Source organism: Balaenoptera acutorostrata, chromosome 3 (assembly GCF_949987535.1).
Source record: "Balaenoptera acutorostrata chromosome 3, mBalAcu1.1, whole genome shotgun sequence".
NCBI classification, from domain to species: Eukaryota; Metazoa; Chordata; class Mammalia; order Artiodactyla; family Balaenopteridae; genus Balaenoptera; species Balaenoptera acutorostrata.
The window spans coordinates 119405769-119433706 of record NC_080066.1 but is presented as its reverse complement, the minus strand read 5'-3'; the positions used below and the strand labels follow the sequence as shown (position 1 = coordinate 119433706).

General features: G+C 39.9%; 1 protein-coding gene across 1 annotated transcript in view; it reads right to left on the bottom strand.

The window, feature by feature from the left end:
* The window catches only part of TTC6 (tetratricopeptide repeat domain 6), a 213564-nt gene extending 197921 nt beyond the window's left edge, over window positions 1-15643 (bottom strand). Inside the window, exon 1 of the mRNA XM_057543850.1 lies at window positions 14699-15643. Within this exon, the coding sequence (XP_057399833.1) occupies window positions 14699-15643 (945 nt within the window). The remainder of the gene's footprint in view (window positions 1-14698) is intronic.
* Between the last annotated feature and the right edge of the window lie 12295 nt (window positions 15644-27938).

Below are 27938 nucleotides of genomic sequence, written 5' to 3'. Positions count from 1 at the left end.
GCTTATCAATTTTGTTTATCTTCTCAAAGAACCAACTTTTAGTTTTATTGATCTTTGCTATTGTTTTCTTTGTTTCTATTTCATTTATTTCTGCTCTGATCTTTATGATTTCTTTCCTTCTGCTAACTTTGGGTTTTGTTTGTTCTTCTTTCTCTAGTTTCTTTAGGTGTAAGGTTAGATTGTTTACTTGAGATTTTTCTTGTTTCTTTAGGTAGGCTTGTATAGCTATAAACTTCCCTCTTAGAACTGCTTTCGCTGCATCCCATAGGTTTTGGGTCGTCGTGTTTTCATTGTCATTTGTCTCTAGGTATTTTTTTATTTCCTGTTTGATTTCTTCAGTGATCTCTTGGTTATTTAGTAACGTATTGTTTAGCCTCCATGTGTTTGTCTTTTTTACGTTTTTTTCCCTGTAATTCATTTCTAATCTCATAGTGTTGTGGTCAGAAAAGATGCTTGATATGATTTCAATTTTCTTAAATTTACTGAGGCTTGATTTGTGACCCAAGATGTGATCTATCCTGGAGAATGTTCCGTGCACACTTGAGAAGAACGTGTAATCTGCTGTTTTTGGATGGAATGTCCTATATACATCAATTAAATCTATCTGGTCTATTGTGTCATTTAATGCTTCTGTTTCCTTATTTATTTTCATTTTGGATGATCTGTCCATTGGTGTAAGTGAGGTGTTAAAGTCCCCCGCTATTATTGTGTTACTGTCGATTTCCTCTTTTATAGCTGTTAGCAGTTGCCTTATGTATTGAGGTGCTCCTATGTTGGGTGCATATATATTTATAATTGTTATATCTTCTTCTTGGATTGATCCCTGGATCATTATGTAGTGTCCTTCCTTGTCTCTTGTAACATTCTTTATTTTAAAGTCTATTTTATCTGATATGAGTATAGCTACTCCAGCTTTCTTTTGATTTCCATTTGCATGGAATATCTTTTTCCATCCCCTCACTTTCAGTCTGTATGTGTCCCTAGGTCTGAAGTGGGTCTTTTGTAGACAGCATATATATGGGTCTTGTTTTTGTATCCATTCAGCCAGTCTATGTCTTTTGGTTGGGGCATTTAATCCATTCACGTTTAAGGTAATTATCGACATGTATGTTCCTATGACCATTTTCTTAATTGTTTTGGGTTTGTTTTTGTAGGTCCTTTTCTTCTCTTGTGTTTCCCACTTAGAGAAGTTCCTTTAGCATTTGTTGTAGAGCTGGTTTGGTGGTGCTGAATTCTCTTAGCTTTTGCTTGTCTGTAAAGCTTTTGATTTCTCCATCAAATCTAAATGAGATCCTTGCTGGGTAGAGTAATCTTGGTTGTAGGTTCTTCCCTTTCATCACTTTAAGTATACCATGCCACTCCCTTCTGGCTTGCAGAGTTTCTGCTGAGAAATCAGCTGTTAACCTTATGGGAGTTCCCTTGTATGTTATTTGTCATTTTTCCCTTGCTGCTTTCAGTAATTTTTCTTTGTCTTTAATTTTTGCCACTTTGATTACTATGTGTCTCGGCGTGTTTCTCCTTGGGTTTATTCTGTATGGGACTCTCTGCGCTTCCTGGACTTGGGTGGCTATTTCCTTTCCCATGTTAGGGACGTTTTCGACTATAATCTCTTCAAATATTTTCTCTGGTCCTTTCTCTCTCTCTTCTCCTTCTGGGACCCCTATAATGCGAATGTTGTTGCGTTTAATGTTGTCCCAGAGGTCTCTTAGGCTGTCTTCAATTCTTTTCATTCTTTTTTCTTTAGTCTGTTCCGCAGCAGTGAATTCCACCATTCTGTCTTCCAGGTCACTTATCCGTTCTTCTGCCTCAGTTATTCTGCTATTGATTCCTTCTAGTGTAGTTTTCATTTCAGTTATTGTATTGGTCATCTCTGTTTGTTTGTTCTTTAATTCTTCTAGGTCTTTGTTAATCATTTCTTGCATCTTCTCAATCTTTGCCTCCATTCTTATTCCGAGGTCCTGGATCATCTTCACTATCATTATTCTGAATTCTTTTTCTGGAAGGTTGCCTATCTCCACTTCATTTAGTTGTTTTTCTGGGGTTTTTTCTTGTTCCTTCATCTGGTACATAGCCCTCTGCCTTTTCATCTTCTCTGTCTTTCTGTAACTGTCCATGACTCTTTTTGAATTATGGTTTTCTCAGGGTATATGCCCAGTAGTGGGATTGCTGGGTCTTATTATAGTTCTATTTTTAGTATTTTAAGGGACTTCCATACTGTTCTCCATAGTGGCTGCATCAATTTACATTCCCACCAACAGTGCAAGAGGGTTCCCTTTTCTCCACACCCTCTCCAGCATTTATTGTTTCTAGATTTTTTGATGATGGCCATTCTGACTGGTGTGAGGTGACACCTCATTGTAGTTTTGATTTGCATTTCTCTAATGATTAATGATGTTGAGCATCCTTTCATGTGTTTGTTGGCAATCTGTGTATCTTCTTTGGAGAATTGCCTATTTAGGTCTTTTGCCCATTTTTGGATTGGGTTGTTTGTTTTTTTGATATTGAGCTGCTTGTAAATTTTGGAGATTAATCCTTTGTCAGTTGCTTCATTTGCAAATATTTTCTCCCATTCTGAGGGTTGTCTTTTCGTCTTGTTTATGTTTTCCTTTGCTGTGCAAAAGCTTTTAAGTTTCATTAGGTCCCATTTGTTTATTTTTGTTTTTATTTCCATTTCTCTAAGAGGTGGGTCAAAAAGGATCTTACTGTGATTTATGTCATAGAGTGTTCTGCCTATGTTTTCCTCTAGGAGTTTTATAGTGTCTGGCCTTACATTTAGGTCTTTAATCCATTTTGAGTTTATTTTTGTGTATGGTGTTAGGGAGTGTTCTAATTTCATTCTTTTACATGTAGCTGTCCAGTTTTCCCAGCACCACTTATTGAAGAGGCTGTCTTTTCTCCATTGTATATTCTTCCCTCCTTTATCAAAGATAAGGTGACCATATGTGCAAGGGTTTATCTCTGGGCTTTCTATCCTGTTCCATTGATCTATATTTCTGTTTTTGTGCCACTACCATACTGTCTTGATTACTGTAGCTTTGTAGTATACTCTAAAGTCCAGGAGCCTGATTCCTCCAGAATCCGTTTTTCTTTCTCAAGATTGCTTTTTCTTCCTCCGTTTTTCTTTCTCAAGATTGCTTTGGCTATTCAGGGTCTTCTGTGTTTCCATACAAATTGTGAAATTTTTTGTTCTAGTTCTATGAAAAATGCCATTGGCAGTTTGATAGGGATTGCATTGAATCTGTAGATTGCTTTGGGTAGTATAATCATTTTCACAATGTTGATTCTTCCAATCCAAGAACATGGTGTGTCTCTTCATCTGTTTGTATCATCTTTCATTTCTTTCATCAGTGTCTTATAGTTTTCTGCAAACAGGTCTTTTGACTCCTTTGTTAGGTTTATATCTAGGTATTTTATTCTTATTGTTGCAATGGTAAATGGGAGTGTTTCCTTCATTTCTCTTTCAGATTTTTCATCATTAGTGTATAGGAATGCAAGAGATTTCTGTGCATTAATTTTGTATCCTACTTTACCAAATTCATTGATTAGCTCTAGTAGTTTTCTGGTAGGATCTTTAGGATTCTCCATGAAGAGTATCATGTCTTCTGCAAACAGTGACATCTTTATTTCTTCTTTTCCGATTTGGATTCCTTTTATTACTTTTTCTCTGATTGCTGTGGCTAAAACTTCCAAAACTACGTTGAATAGTAGTGGTGAGAGTGGACAACCTTGTCTTGTTCCTGATCTTAGAGGAAATGGTTTCAGTTTTTCACCATCGAGAACAATGTTGGCTTTGGGTTTGTCATATATGGCCTTTATTATGTTGAGGTAAGTTCCCTCTGTGCCTACTTTCTGGAAGGTTTTTATCATAAATGGGTGTTGAATTTTGTCAAAAGCTTTTTCTGCATCTATTGAGATGATCATATGGTTTTTCTCCTTCAATTTGTTAATATGGTTTATCACATGGATTGATTTGCATATATTGTAGAATCCTTGCATTCCTGGGATAAACCCCACTTGATCATGGTGTATGATCCTTTTAATGTGCTGTTGGATTCTCTTTGCTAGTATTTTGTTGAGGATTTTTGCATCTATGTTCATCAGTGATATTGGCCTCTAGTTTTCTTGTGACATCTTTGTCTGGTTTTGGTGTCAGAGTGATGGTAGCCTCGTAGAATGAGTTTGGGAGTGTTCCTCCCTCTGCTATACTTTGGAAGAGTTTGAGAAGGATAGGTGTTACCTCTTCTCTAAATGTTTGATAGAATTCACCTGTGAAGCCATCTGGTCCTGGGCTTTCGTTTGTTGGAAGATTCTTAATCACAGCATCAATTTCAGTGCTTGTGATTGGTCTGTTTATATTTTCTATCTCTTGCTGGTTCGGTCTCGGAAGGTTGTGCTTTTCTAAGAATTTGTCCATTTCTTCCAGGTTGTCCATTTTATTGGCATATAGTTGCTTGTAGTAATCTGTCATGATCCTTTGTATTTCTGCAGTGTCAGTTGTTACTTCTTGTTCATTTCTAATTCTATTGATTTGAGTATTCTCCCTTTTTTTCTTGATGTGTCTGGCTAATGGTTTATCAATTTTGTTTATCTTCTCAAAGAACCAGCTTTTAGTTTTACTGATCTTTGCTATTGTTTCCTTCATTTCTTTTTCATTTATTTCTGATCTGATCTTTATGATTTCTTTCCTTCTGCTAACTTTGGGGTTTTTTTGTTCTTCTTTCTCTAACTGCTTTAGGTGTAAGGTTAGGTTGTTTATTTGAGATGTTTCCTTTTTCGTGAGGTAGGATTGTATTGCTATAAGCTTCCCTCTTAGAACTGCTTTTGCGGCATCCCATAGGTTTTGGGTCATCGTGTTTTCATTTTCATTTGTTTCTAGCTATTTTTTGATTTCCTCTTTGATTTTTTCAGTGATCTCTTGGTTATTTAGTAGTGTATTGTTTAGCCCCCATGTGTTTGTATTTTTTACAGATTTTTTCCTGTAATCAATATCTAGTCTCATAGTGTTATTGTCAGAAAAGATACCTGATATGATATCAATTTTCTTATATCTACCAAGGTTTGATTTGTGACCCAAGATATGATCTATCCTGGAGAATGTTCCATGAGCACTTGAGAAGGAAGTGTATTCTGTTGTTTTTGGATGGAATGTCCTATAAATATCAAGTCCATCTTGTTTAATGTATCATTTAAAGCTTGCGTTTCTTTATTTATTTTCATTTTGGTTGATCTGTCCATTGGTGAATGTGGGGTGTTAAAGTCCCCTACTATTATTGTGTTACTGTCTATTTCCGCTCTTATGGCTGTTAGCATTTGCCTTATGTATTGAGGTGTTCCTATGTTGGGTGCATAAATATTTACAACTGTTATATCTTCTTCTTGGATTGATCCCTTGAGCATTATGTAGTGTCCTTCTTTGTCTCTTGTAATAGTCTTTATTTTAAAGTGTATTTTGTCTGATATGGGAATTGCTACTCCAGCTTTCTTTTGATTTCTGTTTGCATGGAATATCTTTTTCCATCCCCTCACTTTCAGTCTGTATGTGTCCCTAGGTCTGAAGTGGGTTTCTTGTACCCAGCATAGATACGGGTCTTGGTTTTGTATCCATTCAGCCAGCCTGTGTCTTTTGGTTGGAGCATTTAAACCATTTACATTTAAGGTAGTTACCAATATGTATGTGCCTATTCCCATTTTCTCAATTGTTTTCGGTTTGTTATTGTAGGTCTTTTCCTTCTCTTGTGTTTCCTGCCTAGAGAAGTTCCTTTAGCATTTGTTGTAAAACTGGTTTGGTGGCGCTGAATTCTCTTAACTTTTGCTTGTCTGTAAAGGTTTTGATTTCTCTGTCAAATCTGAATGAGATCCTTGCTGGGTAGAGTAATCTTGGTTGTAGGTTTTTCCCTTTCATCACTTTAAATATGTCCTGCCACTCCCTTCTGGCTTGGAGAGTTTCTGCTGAAAGATCAGCTGTTAACCTTATGGGGATTCCCTTGTATGGTATTTGTTGTTTTTCCCTTGCTGCTTTTAATATTTTTCATTGTATTTAATTTTTGATAGTTTGATTAATATGTGTCTTGGCGTGTGTCTCCTTGGATTTATCCTGTATGGGACTCTCTGAGCTTCCTGGACTTGATTGACTATTGCCTTTCACATATTAGGGAAGTTTTCAACTATAATTTCTTCAAATATTTTCTCAGTCCCTTTCTTTTTCTATTCTTCTTCTGAGACCCCTATGATTTGAATGTTGGTGCGTTTAATGTTGTCCCAGTGGTCTCTGAGACTGCCCTCAATTCTTTTCATTCTTTTTTCTTTATTCTGCTCTGTGGTAATTAATTCCACTATTTTATCTTCTAGGTCACTTATCCATTCTTCTGCCTCAGTTATTCTGTTATTGATTCCTTCTAGAGAATCTTTCATTTCATTTATTGTGTTGTTCATCATTGTTTGTTTGCTCTTTAGTTCTTCTAGGTCCTTGTTAAATGTTTCTTGTATTTTCTCCATTCTATTTCCAAGATTTTGGATTATCTTTACTATCATTATTCTGAATTCTTTTTCAGGTAGACTGCCTATTTCCTCTTCATTTGTTTGGTCTGGTGGGTTTTTATCTTGCTCCTTCACCTGCTGTGTGTTTCTCTGTCTTCTCATTTTGCTTAACTTACTGTGTTTGGGGTCTCCTTTTCACAGGCTGCAGGTTCGTAGTTCCCGTTGTTTTTGGTGTCTGCCCCCAGTGGCTAAGGTTGGTTCAGTGGGTTTTGTATGCTTCCTGGTGGAGGGGACTGGTGCCTGTGTTCTGGTGGATGAGGCTGGATCTTGTCTTTCTGGTGGGCAGGACCGCATCCGGTGGTGTGTTTTGGGGTGTCTGTGATCTTATTATGATTTTAGGCAGCCTCTCTGCTAATGGGTGGGGTTGTGTTCCTGTCTTGCTAGTTGTTTGGCCTAGGGTTTCCAGCACTGTAGCTTGCTGGTCGTTCAGTGGAGCTGGGTCTTATTGTTGAGCTGGAGATCTCTAGGAGAGCTTTTGCCATTTGATATTACGTGGAGCCGGGATGTCTCTGGTGGACCAATGTCCTGAACTCGGCTCTCCCACCTCAGAGGCACAGGCCTGATACCTGGCCAGAGCACCAAGACCCTGTCAGCCACACAGGTTTTGGGAAGTCTGAGCAACCAAACCAAAAAACACATCCACCAATGATAACAAGTGCTAAAAACCATACTACAAAAAAACAAACAACAAAAAACGGACAGACAGAACCCTAGGACAAATGGTAAAAGCAAAGGTATACAGACAAAATCACACAAAGAAGCATAGACATATACACTCACAAAAAAGAGAAAAAGGAAAAATATATACATCTATATATTTAAAAAAAAGAAAGAGTGCAACCAAATCAATAAACAAATCCACCAATGATAATAAGCTCTAAGTACTCAACTAAGATAAACATAAAACCAGAAACAAAATAGACGCAGAAAGCAAACCCCAAGTCTACAGTTGCTCCCAAAGTCCACCGCCTCAATTTTGGGATGATTCGTTGTCTATTCAGGTATTCCACAGATGCAGGGTACATCAAGTTTATTGTGGAGGTTTAATCCACTGCTCCTGAGGCTGCACAGAGAAATTTCCCTTTCTCTTCTTTGTTCGCACAGCTCCTGGGGTTCAGCTTTGGATTTGGGCCCCCTCTGTTTGTGGGTCACCTGAGGGCATCTGTTCCCCACCCAGACAGGATGGGGTTAAAGTAGCAGCTGATTAGGGGGCTCTGGCTCACTCAGGCCAGGGGGAGGGAGGGGTACGGAATGTGGGGCGAGCTTTCGTCAGCAGAGACCAGCATAACATTGCAACAGCCTGAGGCACGCCGTGTGTTCTGCCAGGGAAGTTGTCCCTGGATCACGGGACCCTGGCAGTGGCGGGCTGCACAGGCTCCCAGGAGGGGAGGTGTGGACAGTGACCTGTGCTTGCACACAGGCTTCTTGGTGGCTGCAGCAGCAGTGTTAGCATTTCGTGCCTGACTCTGGTGTCCGTGCTGATAGCCACAGCTCACGCCCGTCTCTGGAGCTCATTTAGGTGGTGCTCTGAAACCTCTCTCTTCGTGCACCCCAAAACAATGGTCTCTTGCCTCTTAGGCAGTTCCAGACTTTTTCCCAAACTCCCTCCCGGCTAGCTGTGGCACACTAGCCCCCTTCAGGCTGTGTTCACGCAGCCAACCCCAGTCCTCTCCCTGGGATCTGACCTCCAAAGCCAGAGCCTCAGCTTCCAGCCCCCACCCATCCCAGCGGGTGAGCAGACAAGCCTCTCCGGCTGGTGAGTGCTGGTCGGCACCAATCCTCTTGTGCAGGAATCTCTCTGCTTTGCCCTCTGCACCCCTGTTGCTGCACTCTCCTCCATGGCTCCAAAGCTTCCCCCCCGCCACCCCCCGTCTCCATCCTTGAAGGGGCTTCCTAGTGTGTGGAAACTTATCCTCCTTCACAGCTCCCTCCCAGAGGTGCAGGTCCGTCCCTATTCTTTTGTCTCTGTTTTTTCTTTTTTCTTTTGCCCTACCCAGGAACATGGGGAATTTCTTGCCTTTTGGGATGTCTGAGGTCTTCTGCCAGCGTTCAGTAGGTATTCTGTAGGAGCTGTTCCACATGTAGATGTATTTCTTTTTTTTTTTAATTTTTTTTTATAGCTACTTTATTTATTTATTTATTTATTTTTGGCTGTGTTGGGTCTTCGGTTCGTGCGAGGGCTTTCTCTAGTTGCGGCAAGTGGGGGCCACTCTTCATCGCGGTGCGGGGACCGCTCTTCATCGCGGTGCGCAGGCCTTTCACTATCGCGGCCCCTCCCGTTGCAGGGCACAGGCTCCAGACGCGCAGGCTCAGTAGTTGTGGCTCACGGGCCCAGGTGCTCCGTGGCATGTGGGATCTTCCCAGACCAGGGCTCGAACCCGTGTCCCCTGCATTAGCAGGCAGATTCTCAACCACTGCGCCACCAGGGAAGCCCATGTAGATGTATTTCTGATGTGTTTGTGGGGAGGATGGTGATCTCCACGTCTTACTCCTCTGCCATCTTGAAGGTCTCCCCCGATGTCAATTCTTCTAAACTTACTGAAGTTCATTTTTATGGACCAGATATGGTCGTAGTATATGTCACATGGACAGTGACAAAAATGTGCCTTCTGCTGCTGTTAGGTGCAGTGTTCTAAAGATGTAGATTAGATCCTGATGTCTGATGGTGTTGTTGAGTTCTATATTCTTGGGAAATTTCTGTCTAGTTTTCTATCAATTGTTGAAAGAAGGGTGTTGACATCTTCAACTATGACTGTAGATTCATCTATTTCTCCTTTCAGTTTTTACTTCACATATTTTTTCAGCTCTGTTGTTTGGTTCATACAAATTTAGGGTTGCTTTGTCTTCTTAATGGATTGAAAGTTTTATCATATTATAATGCCCACTGTGTCTCTAGTAATTTTCTTTGTTCTGAAGCCTACTTTAACTGAAATTAATTTAGTCCCTCCTATTTTCTTTTGAATAAGGTGTGCTTGATGTTTTTTTCATGCTTTATTTTAAACCTGCCTATATCATTATACTGGAAGTATGTTTCTTGTAAACAATATATAGTTGGGTTATATATGGAATCCACTTGCCAATCTCTGCTTTCAATCAGTATATGTAGACCATTTACCTTTAATGTAGCTATCCATATATTTGAGTTTGAAACTGCTACTTTATTTCTTGTTTTCTTTTTATTCTCTGCTTTTTGCTTATGTTTATTTTTACCTGCCTTCCTGTGGGTTACTTAAAATTTTTTAATTCTATTTTGATTTATCTATAATGTTTTTTGAGTGAATCTCTCTGTATAGCTTTTTTGGTCATTGCTCCAGATAGTACATTATATATACATAACTTATTACAGTCTCCTGGAATTGTTATTTTCCAATTAGAGTGAACTATAGAAACCATATTCCCTTTATATCTATTTACCTTCCCCTATTTATAACTGTCTTAAATATTTCCTCTACATACATTTAAAATCACATCAAACAGCATTACAATTTTAGCATCAACCATCAAATACATTTGAAAAGCTCAGGAGAAGGAATGTCTATTGTATTTAGCCATAGTTTTTGCTTATTATATTCTTTCTTCCTTCCTGGTGTTTTTTCCAAGTTCTTTCTTCTAATCATTCCTTTCTGTTTAGAGAACTTCCTTTAGCCATCCTTTTAGGGTAAGATTGCGAGTGACAAATTCTCTTAGCTTTCCTTCATCTGAGAATGTCTTGATTTTCCCTACATTCTTGAAGGATAATTTCCCTAGATACAGAACTTTGGGTGGACAGTTCTTTTCTTTCAGCATTTGAAAATGCTGTGCCAATCCTTCTGGCCTCCATGGTTTCCAATGAGAAATCCCGTCATTCAAGTTGCTTTTCCCTATACGTAACACATTGTTTCTCTCTCATTGCTTTCAAAGACTTTTTCTTTTTCTTTAGTTTTCAAAAGTTTGACTATTACACGTTTTGGTGTGGATTCCTTTGGGTTTCTTTGATTTGGGCTTTTCTCATTTTCCAGGACTTTGATGGCATGAAGGTTAGATCTTCTGTTATAGTCCCACAAGTCCCAGAGGCTCTATTTTTTTTTCCCCAGTCTATTGTCTCTCTGTTGTTCAGACTGAGAAAATTGTATTGTTCCATCCTTGTGTTCACTGATTCTTTCCACTGTCTCCCCTCCGTTCAGTTTTTGAGCCATCCATTGAGTTTTATTTCAATTACTGTATTTTTTAGTTCTAAAATTTTTCTTTGGTTCTCTTTGTATGTTCTGTTTCTTTACTGAGACTTTCTATTTCTCTGCTAACACTTTCTCTTTTTCTCATTGTTCCAAGTGTGCTCATTATTATTGCTCATTGGGGCTTTTTTTTTTTTTTTGAGGGCCTCTTTAAAATCTTTGTCAGATAATTCTAACATCTCAGTCATCTCAATGTTGGTATTAATTGTCTTTTTTTCTTCCAAGTCTAAATGTTACCAGTTCTTGGTATAACAAGTGATTTTCTATTGAAACCTGGACATGTGGGGTATTATGAGAGTCTGGATCTTATTTAAACATTCCTCTGAAACTGCCCAAGGCTGCCTCATTACTACCAGGTAGGGGTAGTGGTCCAAATTCCCAGCTTGGTCTCCACTGGCACCAGAGGTAAGGGGTTCCCTGCTATTGCTGGGCGGGAGTAGGAGTCCTGGCCCCCACTAGGCCTCTATTGATACCATCCTGGTGGGGAGGGATATAAGTCTCTCATTACCGTTCCCTACAAGGCGTCCAGTGACACTACGGGGGCGGGGGGGTGGGTGGGTAGGGTAGCCTCTTTACTGCTGGGCAGTGTTGAAAGTCTTGACTCTCCACTAACACCACATCATTAGGGAAGGAGTGGGGGTACCTTGTTTCAGCCTGGTAAGAGTGGAAGTTTAGGCTCCCCCCTCAGCCCTGGCTGGCAGGGGTGGGGATAGGGCCATAGGTTTTTCTTTGGTGTCTGACTAAAGTAGCATAGTTATTGTCTAAAAGTTTCACCTTGCTAGGCTGCCCCTTTCTTGATCCTTAGCTAAAGAGAGCAGGCTTTTGCTGGGGCTTTTTCTGTCTGCACCCATTGGCATTCTTAGGTTGCCAGCTTCTTTAGCTCCAAATCTGGCAGACATGAGACCAAAAGAAAACCTGAGAACTCATCAGGTTGTGTGATTCCTTGGATCCCAAAGTCCCTAACCAGTCTGCTTCTCTCCACCTTTTGGAGTCTTCTCATGTTTGTTTTATAAATAACATCTAAGGTTTGTATTTAGTTGTACTTAGCAGGAAGAAGAGGTAAAATTACATCTATTTCATCTTCCCTAAAGTTAAGGCAGGCATAAGTTTTATGACAAAACATTTGCTTGTGAGCTATACATTATTTGTTTATAAAAGACCTTGGGACATGAATGCCCTCTTACCTGGGTCATGTTAAGCCATTTTTCTTTTGAGCTATATGGCCAAAAACAACTACACATGACAGAAGCCAGGATGGGCTGATTCCTTCATCCTCAATTAATATCTGGAAGGTAGTCTCTGAACTTCAGTCTCATATAATTAGAATGTATTTTATGAGTGATAGTATTGAACTCCTCAGTAGAACAAACATAGGATCTTATAACATTTCTATCCCTCCTGTCATAGTATATGCATACCGTTTAAGACAGTAGTTCCTAACTAGATGGGAGGTTGAAAGGGGAGCGATTTTGCCCTTCTCCCCAGGGTCTCATTCGGCAACATCTAGAGATATTCCAATCGTTATGGCTTGGTGGTGGGGAGGGTGACGAGAGGATCATACTACTGGCATCTACTGGGTAGAGGCCAGGGATAATTCTAAACATCCTACAGTTACAGGACAGCCACCCACAACGAAGGATTATTCAAACAAAAAGTTAAGTGCCAAGGTTGAGAAACGCTGGTTTAGATGTTTGACCTACATTTGACAGCTGAGTTTAATCTTTAGATATTCTGTGCACCTTTTGGCCTCTGTAATTGTTTGTGGAACTCTGAATGCTAGGTCTGAAAGGGCCCTGCCCAAACTCTAAACAGAGACAGCACACCCTGCCAGGACTGTCTTATCCTTTGGCTTTCCCTCCAGGGACTGGCTCCAAATTAAGATGTCTAAAGTAAAGAACCATATTCCTTACTTATCATGGAGAGAACATTGTTTATATAAACTCCAAATGTTTAAAACAAGTGTCCTTATTGTAATCTTTAGAATTTTTTAAATCATAATTTAGATACCACTTTTACACTTGCATTCTCATTGCTTTCTCTTAACCTACCCAGCCACAGCCATTTCGACAAATTCCCCATTGTTCTCCTCTCACCCTAATAAAACTCCTGAAACCAAAATAATGCAAAGCTCCATCTTCTGGAATTGTTGGGTGGGGGGCAGGCAGAGGCAAAGTTTTAAAAGCAAGAACAAAATCTAGCTACACAAAAAAATCAATACAATGGAAGGCAGGATGGGACTGAGGCATTTGAAACTGGCCAAGTCTTACAATGCGGGGCTAGTTAGTGACCCTGGCTTCTGACCCTAATCCTTCAGGCCACTCTCCTACATAAAACAATTCAAGTAACTGAAGCACCAGAAAAGGATACACAAGAGAAATGGAATACCAGAAAGAACAGAATTCACTGTCCCAGGGCCCATTCATCACTGATACACTCCCTTCTTATATTCTATTCTATTTGAACCCTTCAAAATGTACTTTCTCTATGGGGCCTTGCTCTAAAAGTGTAACTTTCCCCAACTGTACGGGACCTCGAGCCAGCTTCTAATATAGGCCCCTCTTCATGTCACATGCCTTGACTATGTCACAGAGTTCTTCTCACAGGGGCAGGCAATGAGGCTTTGTTCTCTCCATTGAGGCTCTCCAGTATGCATCCCTGATTCATTTTCTGTTAGGCCCACAGAAAACCTAATTAGAAATACCCATTTTGAAACGGCCTGAGCAGTCACACTGATCTTGTTCAGTAACCGTATCGAGGTATGGGTCTTAACTGAAAACATTTGTCCCATTCTGCCGACAAACATTAGGTCAAAGACGACACTGGGGACTCTTGTCGTTACACGTTTTTGTTTCCCTAATGGGCTTTAGGATCACATTCCTTAAATCACAGCCAAGAGTATATTCGGGGCTGAAACTATTTTAAAGACATAATGTGGCAGCAGTATTCTGTGTACTAACAAGAGGTTTGGAGCTGCAGCCAAGAACAGTAATAGAATCTTCTTCCCCCCTAAGTGCCATTCTCATTACCATTCTCAAAAAAAAAAAAATCTCTCTCTCTCTCTCTTTGTCCTTTCCTCCTTCCCTTCTTCCCTCCCTCTCTCCCTCTCTCTCTTTCTGTGTGGGATTCAGATTCCCCTGTTATTATTTTTACTTTGAAGGTCCCTGTCAAGGCGAAGTCTATATAATGAACAAAATACCTTAAACTATGACCCTATCTAGCTTTGCTCCCTACTGGGGACACATCACAATCAACAAATAGCCAGCCCTGGCATGGTTCCAGTTTACTCTCTGGGGTGTGACCCGCTGGGGTGGAATCCCAGCTCTGCTCTGCCTTAGTTGCAGGACTGTGAGCCAATCCTCTTAACCTCACTAAAGCCAGGAAGCCTCTTATGTAAAATGGGGCTCTTATGGGTACCCACCTGATGGGGTTGTCATTGGGACAAATAATCACTTATAGTCTCTATAATGGGGAAGACCTACAAAGTAAATTTATAAAAGATATTTTAAAAGAATGGTTTTCACTGAAAATAGTACAGAACTCTTATAAATTCAAGTTATTAGTAATATATTGATCTTCTTAAGATATAGATTCACTGTTAATAATAATAAACTGCACAGAAAAAGACTGAGTCTTTCATATAAAACATCTGCTAAATCAATACTAACTAATCACAAAGACTTTGAAAGGAAAGGTTACCGGTGATGCATTACTCAGGTCAAAAAACTAATGTTCTTTGTACCAGTTTTTGAAATATACTCTCAATTATTTTCACTTTTTAAAGAGGATATACTCCCTCGATGGAAAATTCAAAATTCAAAGAACCTGAATAACACCCCAGCGTTTTGTCTAGCTTGTCTAGCTTACAACACACCACACGCACTGATTTTATGTTTGTATCCTTAAGTTACATTTACCCAGGAGAAATACTACTTTCCTTTTGGGTCACCTACTTCCATTTTAATGTCGTAGTTCTGGCCGTGGACGCTCTGGATGAGCTCTCTGATGCTCTGGTCGGAGGCCAGCTGGGCCTCGGACTGCAGCGAGGCGATGATCTCGATGGAGGTCGGGATCGCTCGCACGGGCTGCGGGGCCTGCGGGGTGGCCTCCCGCGCGTCGCTCGGCGGGTTGCTCTCGCGGTCGGTTTTGGAAACCGACACGGGGGCTTCCCGCGACTCGCCGCGCGAGCCCTCGCGCAGGAAGCGGGTGTGAATCCTCACTCTCCTCCGCCGGCCGGCCGCCTCCGAGTCTCCCTCGTCGCCGGACAGGGAGCCGCCCTTCCTCTCTCCGGCCTTGCGGGCCTCCGCGAGCCGAGCCGGCTCCTGGCTCGCGTCGCGGCCCCCGGCCGGGTCGAGGACCGGCTTGGAGCCCGCGGGCCGTGGGCTCCTGGCGCCCCGGTGCGCCCGGGCCTTCCCCCTGGGCGCAGGTGGCGGCATCAGGACCACGGGTCTGGACGTGCCCGCCCTGGAGGCGATGACCGGCGGCTTCTTCTGGGGCCGGTGCCGGAGGAACGCGGAGCTCCGCAAGTAGAAGTCCTGGGGGCAGAAGGGCCGGGTCTTCCCGGGAGCGACCGCCTCGCTCGGGCCCGGGGGCCGCGCTGCGCCTCGGGTCGCCGGCTGCGGGAGGGCCGCAGCGAGGGGCGCACGGCCTTTGGCCCGAGGGGAGCCTGATGGCTTTTGGGGTCTGGCGCGGGAAACGCTCCACTTCCCCCCATGCCGGGCCGGGCCGGGGACCCGGAGGCCGAAAACAGGGACTTCACCCACAGCCGGCTTGGAGGCCAACTTCTCCTTGAATCGGAGAAATTCCTTTTTAGTCTCCTTGCGAACCTTCTCAAGCTCTTTAAAGATGTACGATTCTTCTTTGTATTTCAGTCCAAAGTGCTTAGAAATCGTGGACATCTGGGCTAATTTGTCCTGTGAAATAACAATAAATTAATATATACATATATACATGAAAACTACTGATAAACAAAATTCCAGCTCAAAAAAGCTTCTCATGGTAGAGCGCTCACTGTGCTTGCTGAAGCACGATGGGTAGTATTCGTTTATATCATTTTAAGTCCAACTATTGGCCTTTTCACAGGAACAATGAAAAACCTTTAAATCAGTAACATTTTCACAGTGAGAGTTTCCGAAACCCCTACTGGGTTTACTTCAATGTTTCTTTAGACTATAATGTAGTGCCCCAATTCCAGGCAAGAGAGACCACACTCCACATAGGCATAGAAAATCTAAAGTAACCCTACCAAGAAGAGAGAACAGAGGTCAAATGTGGCCTGGATCCTACCTGCAAACATGTTTTTCAATTGCTCAGGGTTTTTCAAAAATATTAATTCATAGCCAACAATTTTAAATTGAGAGATTTTCGTATAAGAATGCAGATTTGCAGTTTCTCTGGAAAAAAAAAATGAAGGCTCTGGCAATTCAAGAGCCAAATCCCTACTCTTGTGGCAGGGTAGCAACTTCCCTTTACGTCTCCAGCTGGTCCCAGGTGTCTCCATTTCTTACCCAGCCCACTTGCCTCAATGTTTGACAAGAAGTAAAGCAGAGTGTATGAAGGGAGAGAGGTGATCAGCCACAAGGTAGGCTGTAGTGAGATCAGGAGGCCTTGAATGCCAAGTGTTTGTACTTTTTCTGTGGGCTACTGGAAACCATTCAAAAACTTTTAACAGAAAAGTGGCTTGATAGGTTCTGGGGCTTGGGGGATACTAATGTTAAGTGGGAGAAAGAATAGAGAGAGGGCAAGTATGAGTCTGCAAGGCCTAAGGCCTGGGTTTGGTAACAGAGCCGAGTGACAATACTATATAAGGTAAAACTGATAGGATCTGGCCAATGACTAGGAATAAATAAAAATAGCAACTTTGAATCGCTTTGATGGAGTCTTGGTCATAACCAGGTACATAAGAAAGCTGTTGCTAGTCACTGAACTTTACGCTTAAAAACTGTTAAGATGGTAAATTTTATGTTTATGTGTATTATCACAATATAAAAGAAAAACTTATGCTACTCAGCAGAGCCAGCTATCTATGATTACAAGTGAATTTTGATATCTTGAAGGCTCTGGGATCAATACCAAAAGCCAGGATAACAAGAAATACAAATAGAGAATGGCTAATGACAGAGTCTTCCGACAGTGACAGGTGGGAGGTAGGAGGAGCTAGAGCAATCACAGAGCTGGGAAAATGAGAAGAGAGTTCCACAGAACCCAAGGAGAGAAGAGTGTCAAGAAATAAGGGTAAAACAATGAAAATAAAAGCAGAAAGTAATGAATTAGAAAAACTAATTTACTTATTTCTTAGAAAACCCAAGGCCAAGGTTCTTTGAAAATAAAATAAAATAATAAAGCAGAAATACCTCTGGAATATCATCATTATTTGCAAATGTGATTATCTACCTAGAAAACATAGCACTAAAGAACTGTTTAGAATTATAATAGAGGTCTGCAAGGCATTTCAATTTTTTAAATTAATACAAAAAAAACCCCAATAACTTCCTTTACACCAAAAGCATAATGGTAAAATTCCATGTATAATTTATTTAAAGGAGTAAATATCTAGGAATAAACATAACAAGAAATGTGCTGAAACTGCATGAATAAATTTTTTAATTTTACTGAAGGACATAAAGACTCTACTAAATAGGCAGTTAATGTTCCTTGGTAAGAAGACCAAATATTTTAATTTTATCAGGTCTTCCCAAAATACTGTACTGGTTTAATGCCATCATAATCAAAACTGAAAAATGATATTTTGAAATTTGAAAAGTGATTCTGGATTCATTTGAAATAATAAACAGGGTAGATTAGCCAAAATTTTGAAAAAGAGAAATGAGGGAGCACTTGTCCAGCAAGATAATTAAAACTCATATGGATATAAGAATTAAAATTGAAAAACTGCCGATAGAATCCACATGTAAACTGAATGAGCAAAAGAATTGAGAATAATATGGGTTATATTATAATAACAGCATTAAATTGGTGATAAAAGAAGAATTAATCAATAGATTGTGCTGAGGCAATTGGTTGACTATGGTGGGGGTAGGGGTGGGTGGTGAGGGGGATTACTGCATTTTATGCCAAAATACAATGGGTTAAAACAAATATGGAAAGAAATATTTTCTTATGTTCCTTTGCATTTCTTTGCTTATCACCTGTCCACATTTCTTGGTTGAATTTCTTTTATATCACCTCATAAGAGAGTTATTTTTACAATTAGATTTCTTCGTTTATCATGTAGTGAGAGCAATATGAAGAAAACATCCTATTTAGCCTCTAAATAAAGTCATATTGCTTTTAATCACTAAAATAGCCATTTTTGGTTCTCCAATTCAAGACCCTGCTATATGACAGAGCTCTCATCTGGGAATCAGTAGGCTTTCTTTCTCCACCCAGCTCTACCACTGACTAGACCTTGGGCAATTTAATTCTATCCATAACAAGATTTCTTATTAAAAACTGAAAATAATAATCTGTTGCCTCTTTTCCAAGCCATAGAATATGAACATTAGAAATGACTTCTAAAGCCCTTAAGGAAGTTTCCTTATTTAAAAAATGCTGTAAAATCCCCCTCATAGTGTTTTGGCTGTTTATTGTTTGCACAGGTGGTAATATGCTCATACTGACACCATCTGCATTTCTTCCTACAGAAGACTGAAAGGTAGTAACTGGAACAGAGTACAGACCAGAAACACATTAGTACCTGATGGGAATCTGATTTGACTCTCTCAACTGCACTTCCCTTTTGTTTCTTAGTTCCTGCTTTGTATTCCTTTCCAACTTCTCTCAGGCCCTTGGTTTGCTATTGAAGTTTAACAAGTAGGTCATTGTTTTAACATTTCTCAGTACATTCCCTTGAGTTCTTCATAGGAAAGTTGTTCTTTATATGTAAAAATGAACCAATAGGAAATGGAACTTCTATTGTGTTTTCAAGGTAGGTGGTATCCCATTGTTAAATGGGCCAATCCATCAAAGCCAGTGCCTTTATCACCCCCAGCCACACCTTAACACTACAAAATGTATGATTTTTAAACATCCAATCCCATGGGAAAATAACATGTTCTTTTTTTTTTTTTTGCTAGCAATTTATTAAAAGAAAGAGACTAGTTCTGGTTTGGAGATACTCAAGGAAAAATAATGTAGCTGTCCCAAAAGGAGGAAGTACTAATCTACACACAGGGTCACACCTGCTGCTCACAATCTAGGTTGACTGTTTACCCTGCACTTTGAAATGGGATAGAATGTGCTTGAAATCTTTGCAACCTGAGCAGTAATTTCACTCTCCTCTTCCTTCCCAACTATTGGAACTCTCTGCCTTTTCCTTCCTCCTCTGCCAGGAGGTTCAACGCCTGAGCAGTGAGGTAGTCAGAAAGGCCAAGAGCCAGGCTTCTCTCCTCTCCCACCAAGTCTGGTCAGACAGAAAAAGGAACCTCTCAGCCCAAAACAGCTGAAGGTCCAGGGAGGGCTACCTGTGTGAATTCTCTAGACTCTGAGACAGGTTGCTCTCTGGTTCTTGCAGGTGTGGTTGTTCCTCCTGTTAGAACAGAAGATCCAGAACTCTGCTCTAGACTCTAACTAAAGGAGAAATAAAGCAGACTACCAGATGACTTGGTTCCAAGCCACATGAACACCTCACACAGGGCCTAGCCCATTAGAGTACTGCATTGGGAACTAAGCCAAAGCCCCAGCTGGTTATGCAAATTAGTTGTCCTTGACCTCTTCCTATATATAGTCACCTATATACAGGCACTTCGGTGGGAAGAGTGACCCATTAAGGACAAGATTTAGGTTCTCTTGAGTCCATAGCCAGATATCTCAATTCACTTCCTAAATTTCACACCAACATCAGCTCCCAACACACAGCACCAAAGTTCCAGAAGAAATGTCCAAAGACAGCCTATCTCATCTAGTAAAATCTTCAGCATTGCAAGGAAGATAAAAATATTCTGAAAACCATATTTGTTTTTGTAACATCAATGGTAGAAATGAGATCTGTTTGCACACTGATTATAATTTATGAAAAAGTCTAAAAGGAAATATACAAATATTTTAATGATTTTGCTAAGACACAGGATAACAGCAATTTTTTCTATTATCCCACACTTTCTATAATACGTGTTTTGCTGTCTTTAATCTTAATAATATCAATAATAGTAATTAACACATATTGTGCTGGTTAAAAATGATATAGAAAATAGAGAAAACCTGGGCTTCCCTGGTGGCACAGTGGTTAAGAATCTGCCTGCCAATGCAGGGGACACGGGTTCAAGCCCTGGTCCAGGAAGATCCCACATGCCACGGAGCAACTAAGCTGGTGAGCCACAACTACTGAGCCTGTGCTCTAGAGCCCGCGAGCCACAACTACTGAGCCCATGTGCCACAACTACTGAAGCCCATGTGCCTAGAGCCTGTGCTCCGCAACAAGAGAAGCCACCGCAATGAGAAGCCCGTGCAGCTCAACGAAGAGTAGTCCCCACTCTCCACAACTAGAGAAAAGCCCACGTGCTGCAACAAAGACCCAACGCAGCCAAAAATAAAAATAAACAAATAAAATAAATAAGTTTAAAAAACAAACAAAAAAATAAAAGAGAAAAGCTGTTTTTAAGCTCAGAAAAGATTTTTTTCTTAACTATTCAGAAGCCCACAGAAATTTCAATGACTATAAAAACATAACTTATTTAACTCTTTATAACCAGTAACTAGAGTATGTCCATACCCTGTGAATACATATATATACATACAAAATACATGCATACATAAATATCTAATAGGTAATAGAACAGCAAAATGCTCTCCCTGCCTTTTTCTTCTCCCCATGTTTTATCTTTCCTTCTTGGACTTCCTTCATCTAATTCCTTAAATAGCCAAAATAGGAAAATGAAAGGAGAGGTTTTTTCTTAATTATTATCATCATGCTTTTGACATGTTAAATGTTGCATGCTTTCAATTTCAAAAGCACTTTGTTGGAGTTTCACATCTACATCTTACAGACCAATCCCACATTAACAATAATTTATAAACTCCAGACAAAATATAAAAAATAACTACCTGAGGATTCTTAGAAGTAAACAAAAGCAGGCAGGTTGTGGAGAAGAGTTAAAACTTATAGAAACACTGACCTGAAGGTGAGTTTCCAGGCTTATTTGGCTTTTCCCTAAATGCCTTCCATACTGAAGGATGGCATAATGCAGGTGGCAAAGACTTTGATAGAAAGCTCTTCCTCATTCTGGCCAGAAGAATTAGAGAAAAGAGCCCAAACAACAACCTCCACTAAGGAGTGAGAAATCCCAGAGGAGAGAGAGCCAGAGAAGTTAATCCCCCAATTCTGTGCCTAAACCCCACACAAGTCTAGACTGACCTCTGAACATTACACATATGGGACAAACTCAAAGGTCAATAATAGTACCTAACACTTATATTGTGCTGGTTAAAAATGATATAGAAAATAGAAGCAAAGGCTTAAAGAGCTGGACTGAGATTTAGCTGAACTTAACCTCCAACCACAGAGAACGAGATGGAGCTTACAGCAAGTCTAACCTGGTGAACTGCCTGCTAAATGAAAAAAGTAAACATTCTTCAGAGGGATATAACAGAACCCAGAGTTTACACAGTCAAACATTCACAATGTCCAGGATATAATAAAAAAAATACTTGGCATAAAGAGATTCAGGAAAATGTGACCCAATGTCAAGAGCAAAGATTAACAGATGCCAGTCCAAAGATGACCCACATGTTGAAATTATTAAACAAGGACTTTAAGGCAGCTCATAGCTTAACTATGCTCAACGAAGTAAAGGAAAATATGTTAAAGAGGAATAAAAAGAGAAAATCTTAGCAGAGAAATAAAGAAATAGAAACTTTATATCTGAAAAAATATAATATTGTCAATAAAAATTTTACTAATGGAGTGGAGATGTCAGAGAAAAGAGTCAGTAAACTGGAAGATAAATTAACAGAAAGTATCCAATATTTAAAAGAGAGAAAAAAAAGTTTTAAGAAAAAAAAAAGTCCTCAAAGCCTTGTGAGAAAATATCAAAAGCTCTAACATATGGATTATCGGTATCCCAAAAGGAGAGGGCAGAATGGAGTGGAAAGAATATTTGAAGAAATGATGTCTGAGAATATCCCAAATTTGGAGAAATACATAAATTTATAGATTCAAGAAGCTTGGAATAAAGAAGTTTTTATTCCAAGCTGGATAAAGAAAATCCATGTAAGCTGCTGGAAACCAAAAACAAACGTAAAATACTGAAGGAAACAGAAAAACAACACATTAATTATAGGGAAATAATTCAAATGACCATGGACTTCCCACCAAACATCCCTGAGACCAAAGGACAGTGAAACAAGATCTGTAACATGCTAAAAGACAAAAAAACTGCCAACCCAGAAATTAGATATCTAGCAAGCATATTCTTTAAAAAATGAAGGCAAGGGCTTCCCTGGTGGCGCAATGGTTGAGAGTCTGCCTGCCAATGCAGGGGACACGGGTTCGAGCCCTGGTCTGGGAAGATCCCACATGCCGCGGAGCAGCTGGGCCCGTGAGCCACAATTACTGAGCCTGCGCGTCTGGAGCCTGTGCTCCACAACAAGAGAGGCCGCGATAGTGAGAGGCCCGCGCACCGCGATGAAGAGTGGCCCCCGCTTGCCGCAACTAGAGAAAGCCCTCACACAGAAACGAAGACCCAACACAGTCATAAATAAATAAATAAACAAATACTTTAAAAAAAAAAAGTAAAAGTCTATAAAAAAATTTAAAAAAAAAAAATGAAGGCAAAATGAAGACACACTCAGATACAGGAAAACTAAGAGAATTACTCACCAGCAGACTAAAACTACAAGAAATGCTAAAGAAAGTTTTTCCGGCTGAGGGGAAATTAAAGGAGTGGAAAATCAAATTTTTCAGGAATGAATGAAGAAGATCAGAAATGGCAAATATCTGGGTACATTTAAAAAACCATCTTTTATCATGTTTTTTAAAATTGTATGAACATTGTCTCATGGGGTGTTTGTATACATATGACAACATTGTCTCATGTGATGTTTGTATACATAGATGTAATGCATATGACAACTAAAGAGACTGGTATGGGGGTGGGTAAGGGAACTATGGTTGTTAAGATTTCTGCATTTTATGTGAACTAGATCAATATTAACTCTAGACCATGAAATGTTAAGGATATATATTGTAATTCCTAGAGAAAAAATTTTCTTGTGGCTTGTGGGATCTTAGTTCCCTGACCAGGGACTGAACCCAGGCCACCGCAGTGAAAGCACTGGGTCCTAACCACTGGACTGCCAGGGAATTCCCCAAGAAACAATTTTTTAAAGTAATACAAAAAGGTGTAACAAAAAGTTAATAGATAATAAAATGGAATACAAAAAATTATTGAATCTTAGAAAATATTTTAGACTTAATAATAGTAAAAATACAATATATCAGAATGTCTGGGGTACAGCTAAACACTAATTAAAAGGAAAAGTACAGCTTAAATGCTTACATCATAAAGAAAAAAGGTCTAAAATCAATAACCTAAGTTTCCACCTTAAGAATCTAGAAAAAGAGGAGTAAAGTATACCCAAAGTAAATAGAAGGATATAAGTATAAGGACATATATCAATCAAATAGAAAACAGAAAAAATAATTGAGAAAATTAACAAAGCCAAGAGCTAGTTCTTTAAAAAAAAAAATCAATAAAATTTTTATAACCCCTAGCTAATTCAAAAATTCAAAATAAAAGAGAAAAAAAATCACCAATATCAACAATGAAAAAGGATTTCACAACAGATCCTAAAGATAGTAAAAGATAATAAGAGAATATGATAACTTTATGCCAACAAATCCAATAATTTAGGTGAAGTGGGCAAATCTCTGAAAACTGCAACTTACCAAAATTAAAATAAGAAACAAACAAGAAAAAATAAGAAACTGAAAATCTTAATAGTTCTCTACTAATCAATGTAGTCATCACCAAAAATCTTACCGCAAAGAAATCTCCAGGACCAGATAGTTCTCTCAAACACTCAAGAAACAAATAACATCAATCTTACACAAATTTTTTCAGAAAATAGAGGAGGAAGGAACTCATTTTTTGAGATTTGCATAACCCTAATACCAAACCTGACAAAGACATTCTTTTAAAAAAGGAAAATTATGTACCAATATCCCTCATAAATATAGATGCAAAAACTTTTAATAAAATATGAAATAAATCCAAAAATATATTTTTGAAAAGAATAATATATCCTGATCATATAGAGTTTATCCCAGAGTTAAAAAATTGATTTAACATTTAAAAATCAATATAATTCACAACATTAACAAAGTGTAGGAGGAAAAAAAATATGATCATTTCAATAGATAGTGGAAAATCACATGAAAAAATCCAACACCCTCTGTGATAAAAATAAATAAGTAACTCTGGGAAAACTATGAATCATAGGGAATATCCTCAATCTGATTAAGAGAATTTACAAAAAACCTGCAGCTAACATTTTATTTTTGCTTTCCCCCTAAAACTGAAAACTAGCAAAAATGCCTCGACTCTTATCACATCTATTCAACATTGTACTAGAGGTCCTAGCCATTGAAATACGACAGGGAAAAGAAATAAAAGGAATTAAGACTGAAAAGGAAAAAGTAAAACTGTCCCTATTTGCAGGTGACATGATTTTTAGGTTAAAAATCTCAAGGAATCTACAAAACAATTACTGGTGCTAATGAGTGAATTATCTAAGTTGTACAATACAAGGTTAACATACAAAACCAATTGTATTTTTATATACTAGCATCAAACAATTGGAAAATAATGGCCCCCTGAAAATAAAGTACTTAAGAATTAATCTAATAAAGATGTCTAAAATCCCTACACTGAAAATTACAAAACATTGTTAAAAGAAATTAAAGATCTACATAAATTTAGGAACCATGTCCATAAACTGAAGACTCAATATTGTTAAAATGGCAATTCTCCCCAAAAAGATCTATAGATTCCGTGCATTCCCAATCAAAATTACAGCACAGCAGGCTTTTTTCTAGAAATTACAAGCTGATTATAAACTGTATACACAAATTCAAAGGTCTTAAAACAGCTAAAGTGATTTTTTAAAAGAAAAAGTAAAAGACTTACACTACCCAATTTCAAAACTCACAGCTTATTCAGTAATCAAGGCAAAGGTCCTGGCAAATCATTATGCTGCGTAAAGAAACCCAGACACAAAAGAGTATATACTGGATGCTTCCATTTATAGAAACTTACAGAAAATGCAACCGATTCTATGGTGTTACACAACAGATCAGTAGTTGGTTGGGGGCAGTAGGAGAGGGTGAGAGCAGGGGTGGACAGCAAAAGCAGTAGAAGAATGAAAAAGGTTCTGTTATTTTGATTGCAGTAATTGTTTCAAAAGTGTACACATCTGTCAAAACTCATCAAATTGTACACCTGAACATCATACAAACCATAGATTCTGTACAGCTTATTGAATACAAATTATACCTCTATAAAGTTGTAAATAGGGGGGAAAATGTTAAACTTTTATATTTGAATGTTAACAATAAAAAAGAATTATTGAACTTCTTTAGATCCTTGCAGTGGTAGTCCCCAGTAGATTGATTGTGGATCTGTGGCCTTCGATACCAAATAATTCTTGAATTAAGCCTAGAGTGTCCCACTGCCTACCGAAGAGTTTTAGGACCACACTCAGGAAACAGCTCCCTATTCCGAAGTTAGACACACTGACCTCAGTGGGGGAGGTCACCTAACGGTGTTTAAGGTTTGTCCAAAACAACCAGCCCCCTGTCAAGGGATAGCAGAAAAGGTCAGGGAGTTGGATAATTAAATTCCCTCCACTGTGACCTTTCGCCCTCCCCACCGCCCCTCCGATTCCTCCTCCTTTTTTGCCTTCCTTACTCATTCTTTTCTCTACAGCCCAGTCATCACAATCTACCCATTATTCCCTCCCACCAGATTTTCACTCCTCTCAGCTCCTCCTCAGCCCTTGCTCCCAGCCCCAATCCCTTCTCCAACCTCAGCCCTATTTTCCGCCCTGATTTTCGTGGAGATTAGAGGGGCGGGACAGAGGAGACAACTTCTCCGCCCAAATATCGCAGCCACTCCTTCCCACAGCCTCCCAGACGAAGTTACCTGAGCCCCAGTTCGCGTCTTCCTCTCACCCGCCTCCCGGGGCGCCTCTGCTCCCATTCAGGTGACGGGGACGTTGTCAGGACCACCGCCCGGCCCAGTATCCAACCGGCCTTTCCCGGGCTGAGCTGCCGGGTGGGCTCGCACCAGCTCTCCGGGAAGGAAGAACGCGCGCCGTCGCCCAGCAACAAGCCGCGCGCGCACCTCCGCGCCGGCCCTCGCCCCGGGTCTTGGCCCTCGCGGATTCATCCGCGCTGTGGGCTACCACTCGCGCGATTCTGCCTCGCAGAACCAGCTCCAGGACCGCCTTGGAGTCTGAGGCCAAACAGTTGAGAGGCCTCACCTCCTCGGGCGGTGTAGACGCTGGTTTCAAAGAGTCTCCTGGAGTAGTCTCCTAGATCGCTGCTTTTGCCCAGCTTAACCCAGCTGCTTTCTTGGCACTCTTGTGGTTCTTTCTACGTTTAAATGAATACTGGACTACAAGAATAGAAGTATTCTTTTCTTTTCTTTTTTCTTATTATTTTTTAAAATATTTTTAAGCTATATGTCTACACTACATGCCCGTTAAGGGTACATCTGGGGGGCAGGGGTTGCCATGCTCTCCACCTAGAGCCCAACTCTTAAACATAATCTTAAAATCAAGGGATGATATTCAGACTTCTGCAGAGTTTCTATTAAAATACGGGGTTCAACCATATTCAGAGTTTTTGATGTCCAAGATAAGAAAGGTTATAAGGAGCAAAAATTGGCATTAGCAAAAATTGGCATTATCTATTAAAGTTGAATAGCCACAAACTCTATGACCCAGCAATTTCACTCCCAATAGAAATGCATGCACATGTGTACCAAGAAACATGTACACCAATATTCATAGCAGTTTCATTCATAATAGCTAAAAACTGGTAAAAACCCAAATATCCATCAAAAGTAGGATGCGTAAATTAATTGTGGTATATTCTTAAATGCAATACTATACTTGAAGGAGATGAAGAAACTTTCTCTGTAGGGAACAACAAAGATGAATCTCTAAAAAATGTTATGTTGAACTAAGAAGCCATACCCAAAGGAGTACTTACTGTACCATTCCATTCAAATGAAGCTTAAAACCCAAGCCAGCAAAAACTATAGTGCTTATGGATGCATGCTCAGCTGATGGAGTACAAATAAACGCAAGAAAGTAATAACTGTAAGACTCAAGACAGTAGTCATCTCAGGAGGGGAGAAGGTAATGGTGAGTGGGTGGACAGTATAGGCGGAGTCTTGAGTTGCTAGCACTGTTCTAGTTTTTAACGTTGGTGATGGCCGTTTGAGTTTTTTCTTTAGATAAAGCATTCTCTGTCTTGCTCATTTTCCTGTGTTATATCTCATCATCGTTTAAAAAGGCAAAAAGAAAAAGAAAAACCACTAGATGAAATCATATAGATGATAGTGCTTTGCTCAGTGCCTGGCACTCAGCAGGCCCTCAAATGTTTATTTTACATTCCTCTACTCTCTACTAACCTGTCTTTCTCCAAATACCCAAGCAACTAATAAATGAGATCAAGAAAGTGGCAAATAAAACCTTCTGGAAGTCCTCCACAGGACTCCAGATGCTGGAAGGGGGCAATATGCTTCCCAGAAGTTCAAGATAAAAGAATCCTGTGTACAATTCCCTGGTGCTGGGACTCAGAGCAGCCCAGCTGTGGCGGTGGATGCACTCAGGCATCCTTAGGCCTCCCTGAGGGAACCTCCTGCTCTATAGGCATACAAAGCTAGGTAGGGGATGCCCAGCTTTGCCACTTGGGCAAGTGGCTTCCCTCTCTGGGTTTCTGTAACCTCATCTGTAAAATGAAGATAATACTCTTACCTCATAGGTTTGTTGCTTTACCCCCTCACATAATGCGTTCAAAAATTGTTGCTGAATGCCCACCAAATGAGAAGCATCCTACAGAGAAGGCCCTGCCTCCCACATCACATCTCACACCCTGTGGGTGTTCCATGAGGGCAGCTTCATTCTAAGCATGGGAGTAACCCCTTCAGACAATAAGAAAATTACTTTTCTGTGCCAATTAAAATAATA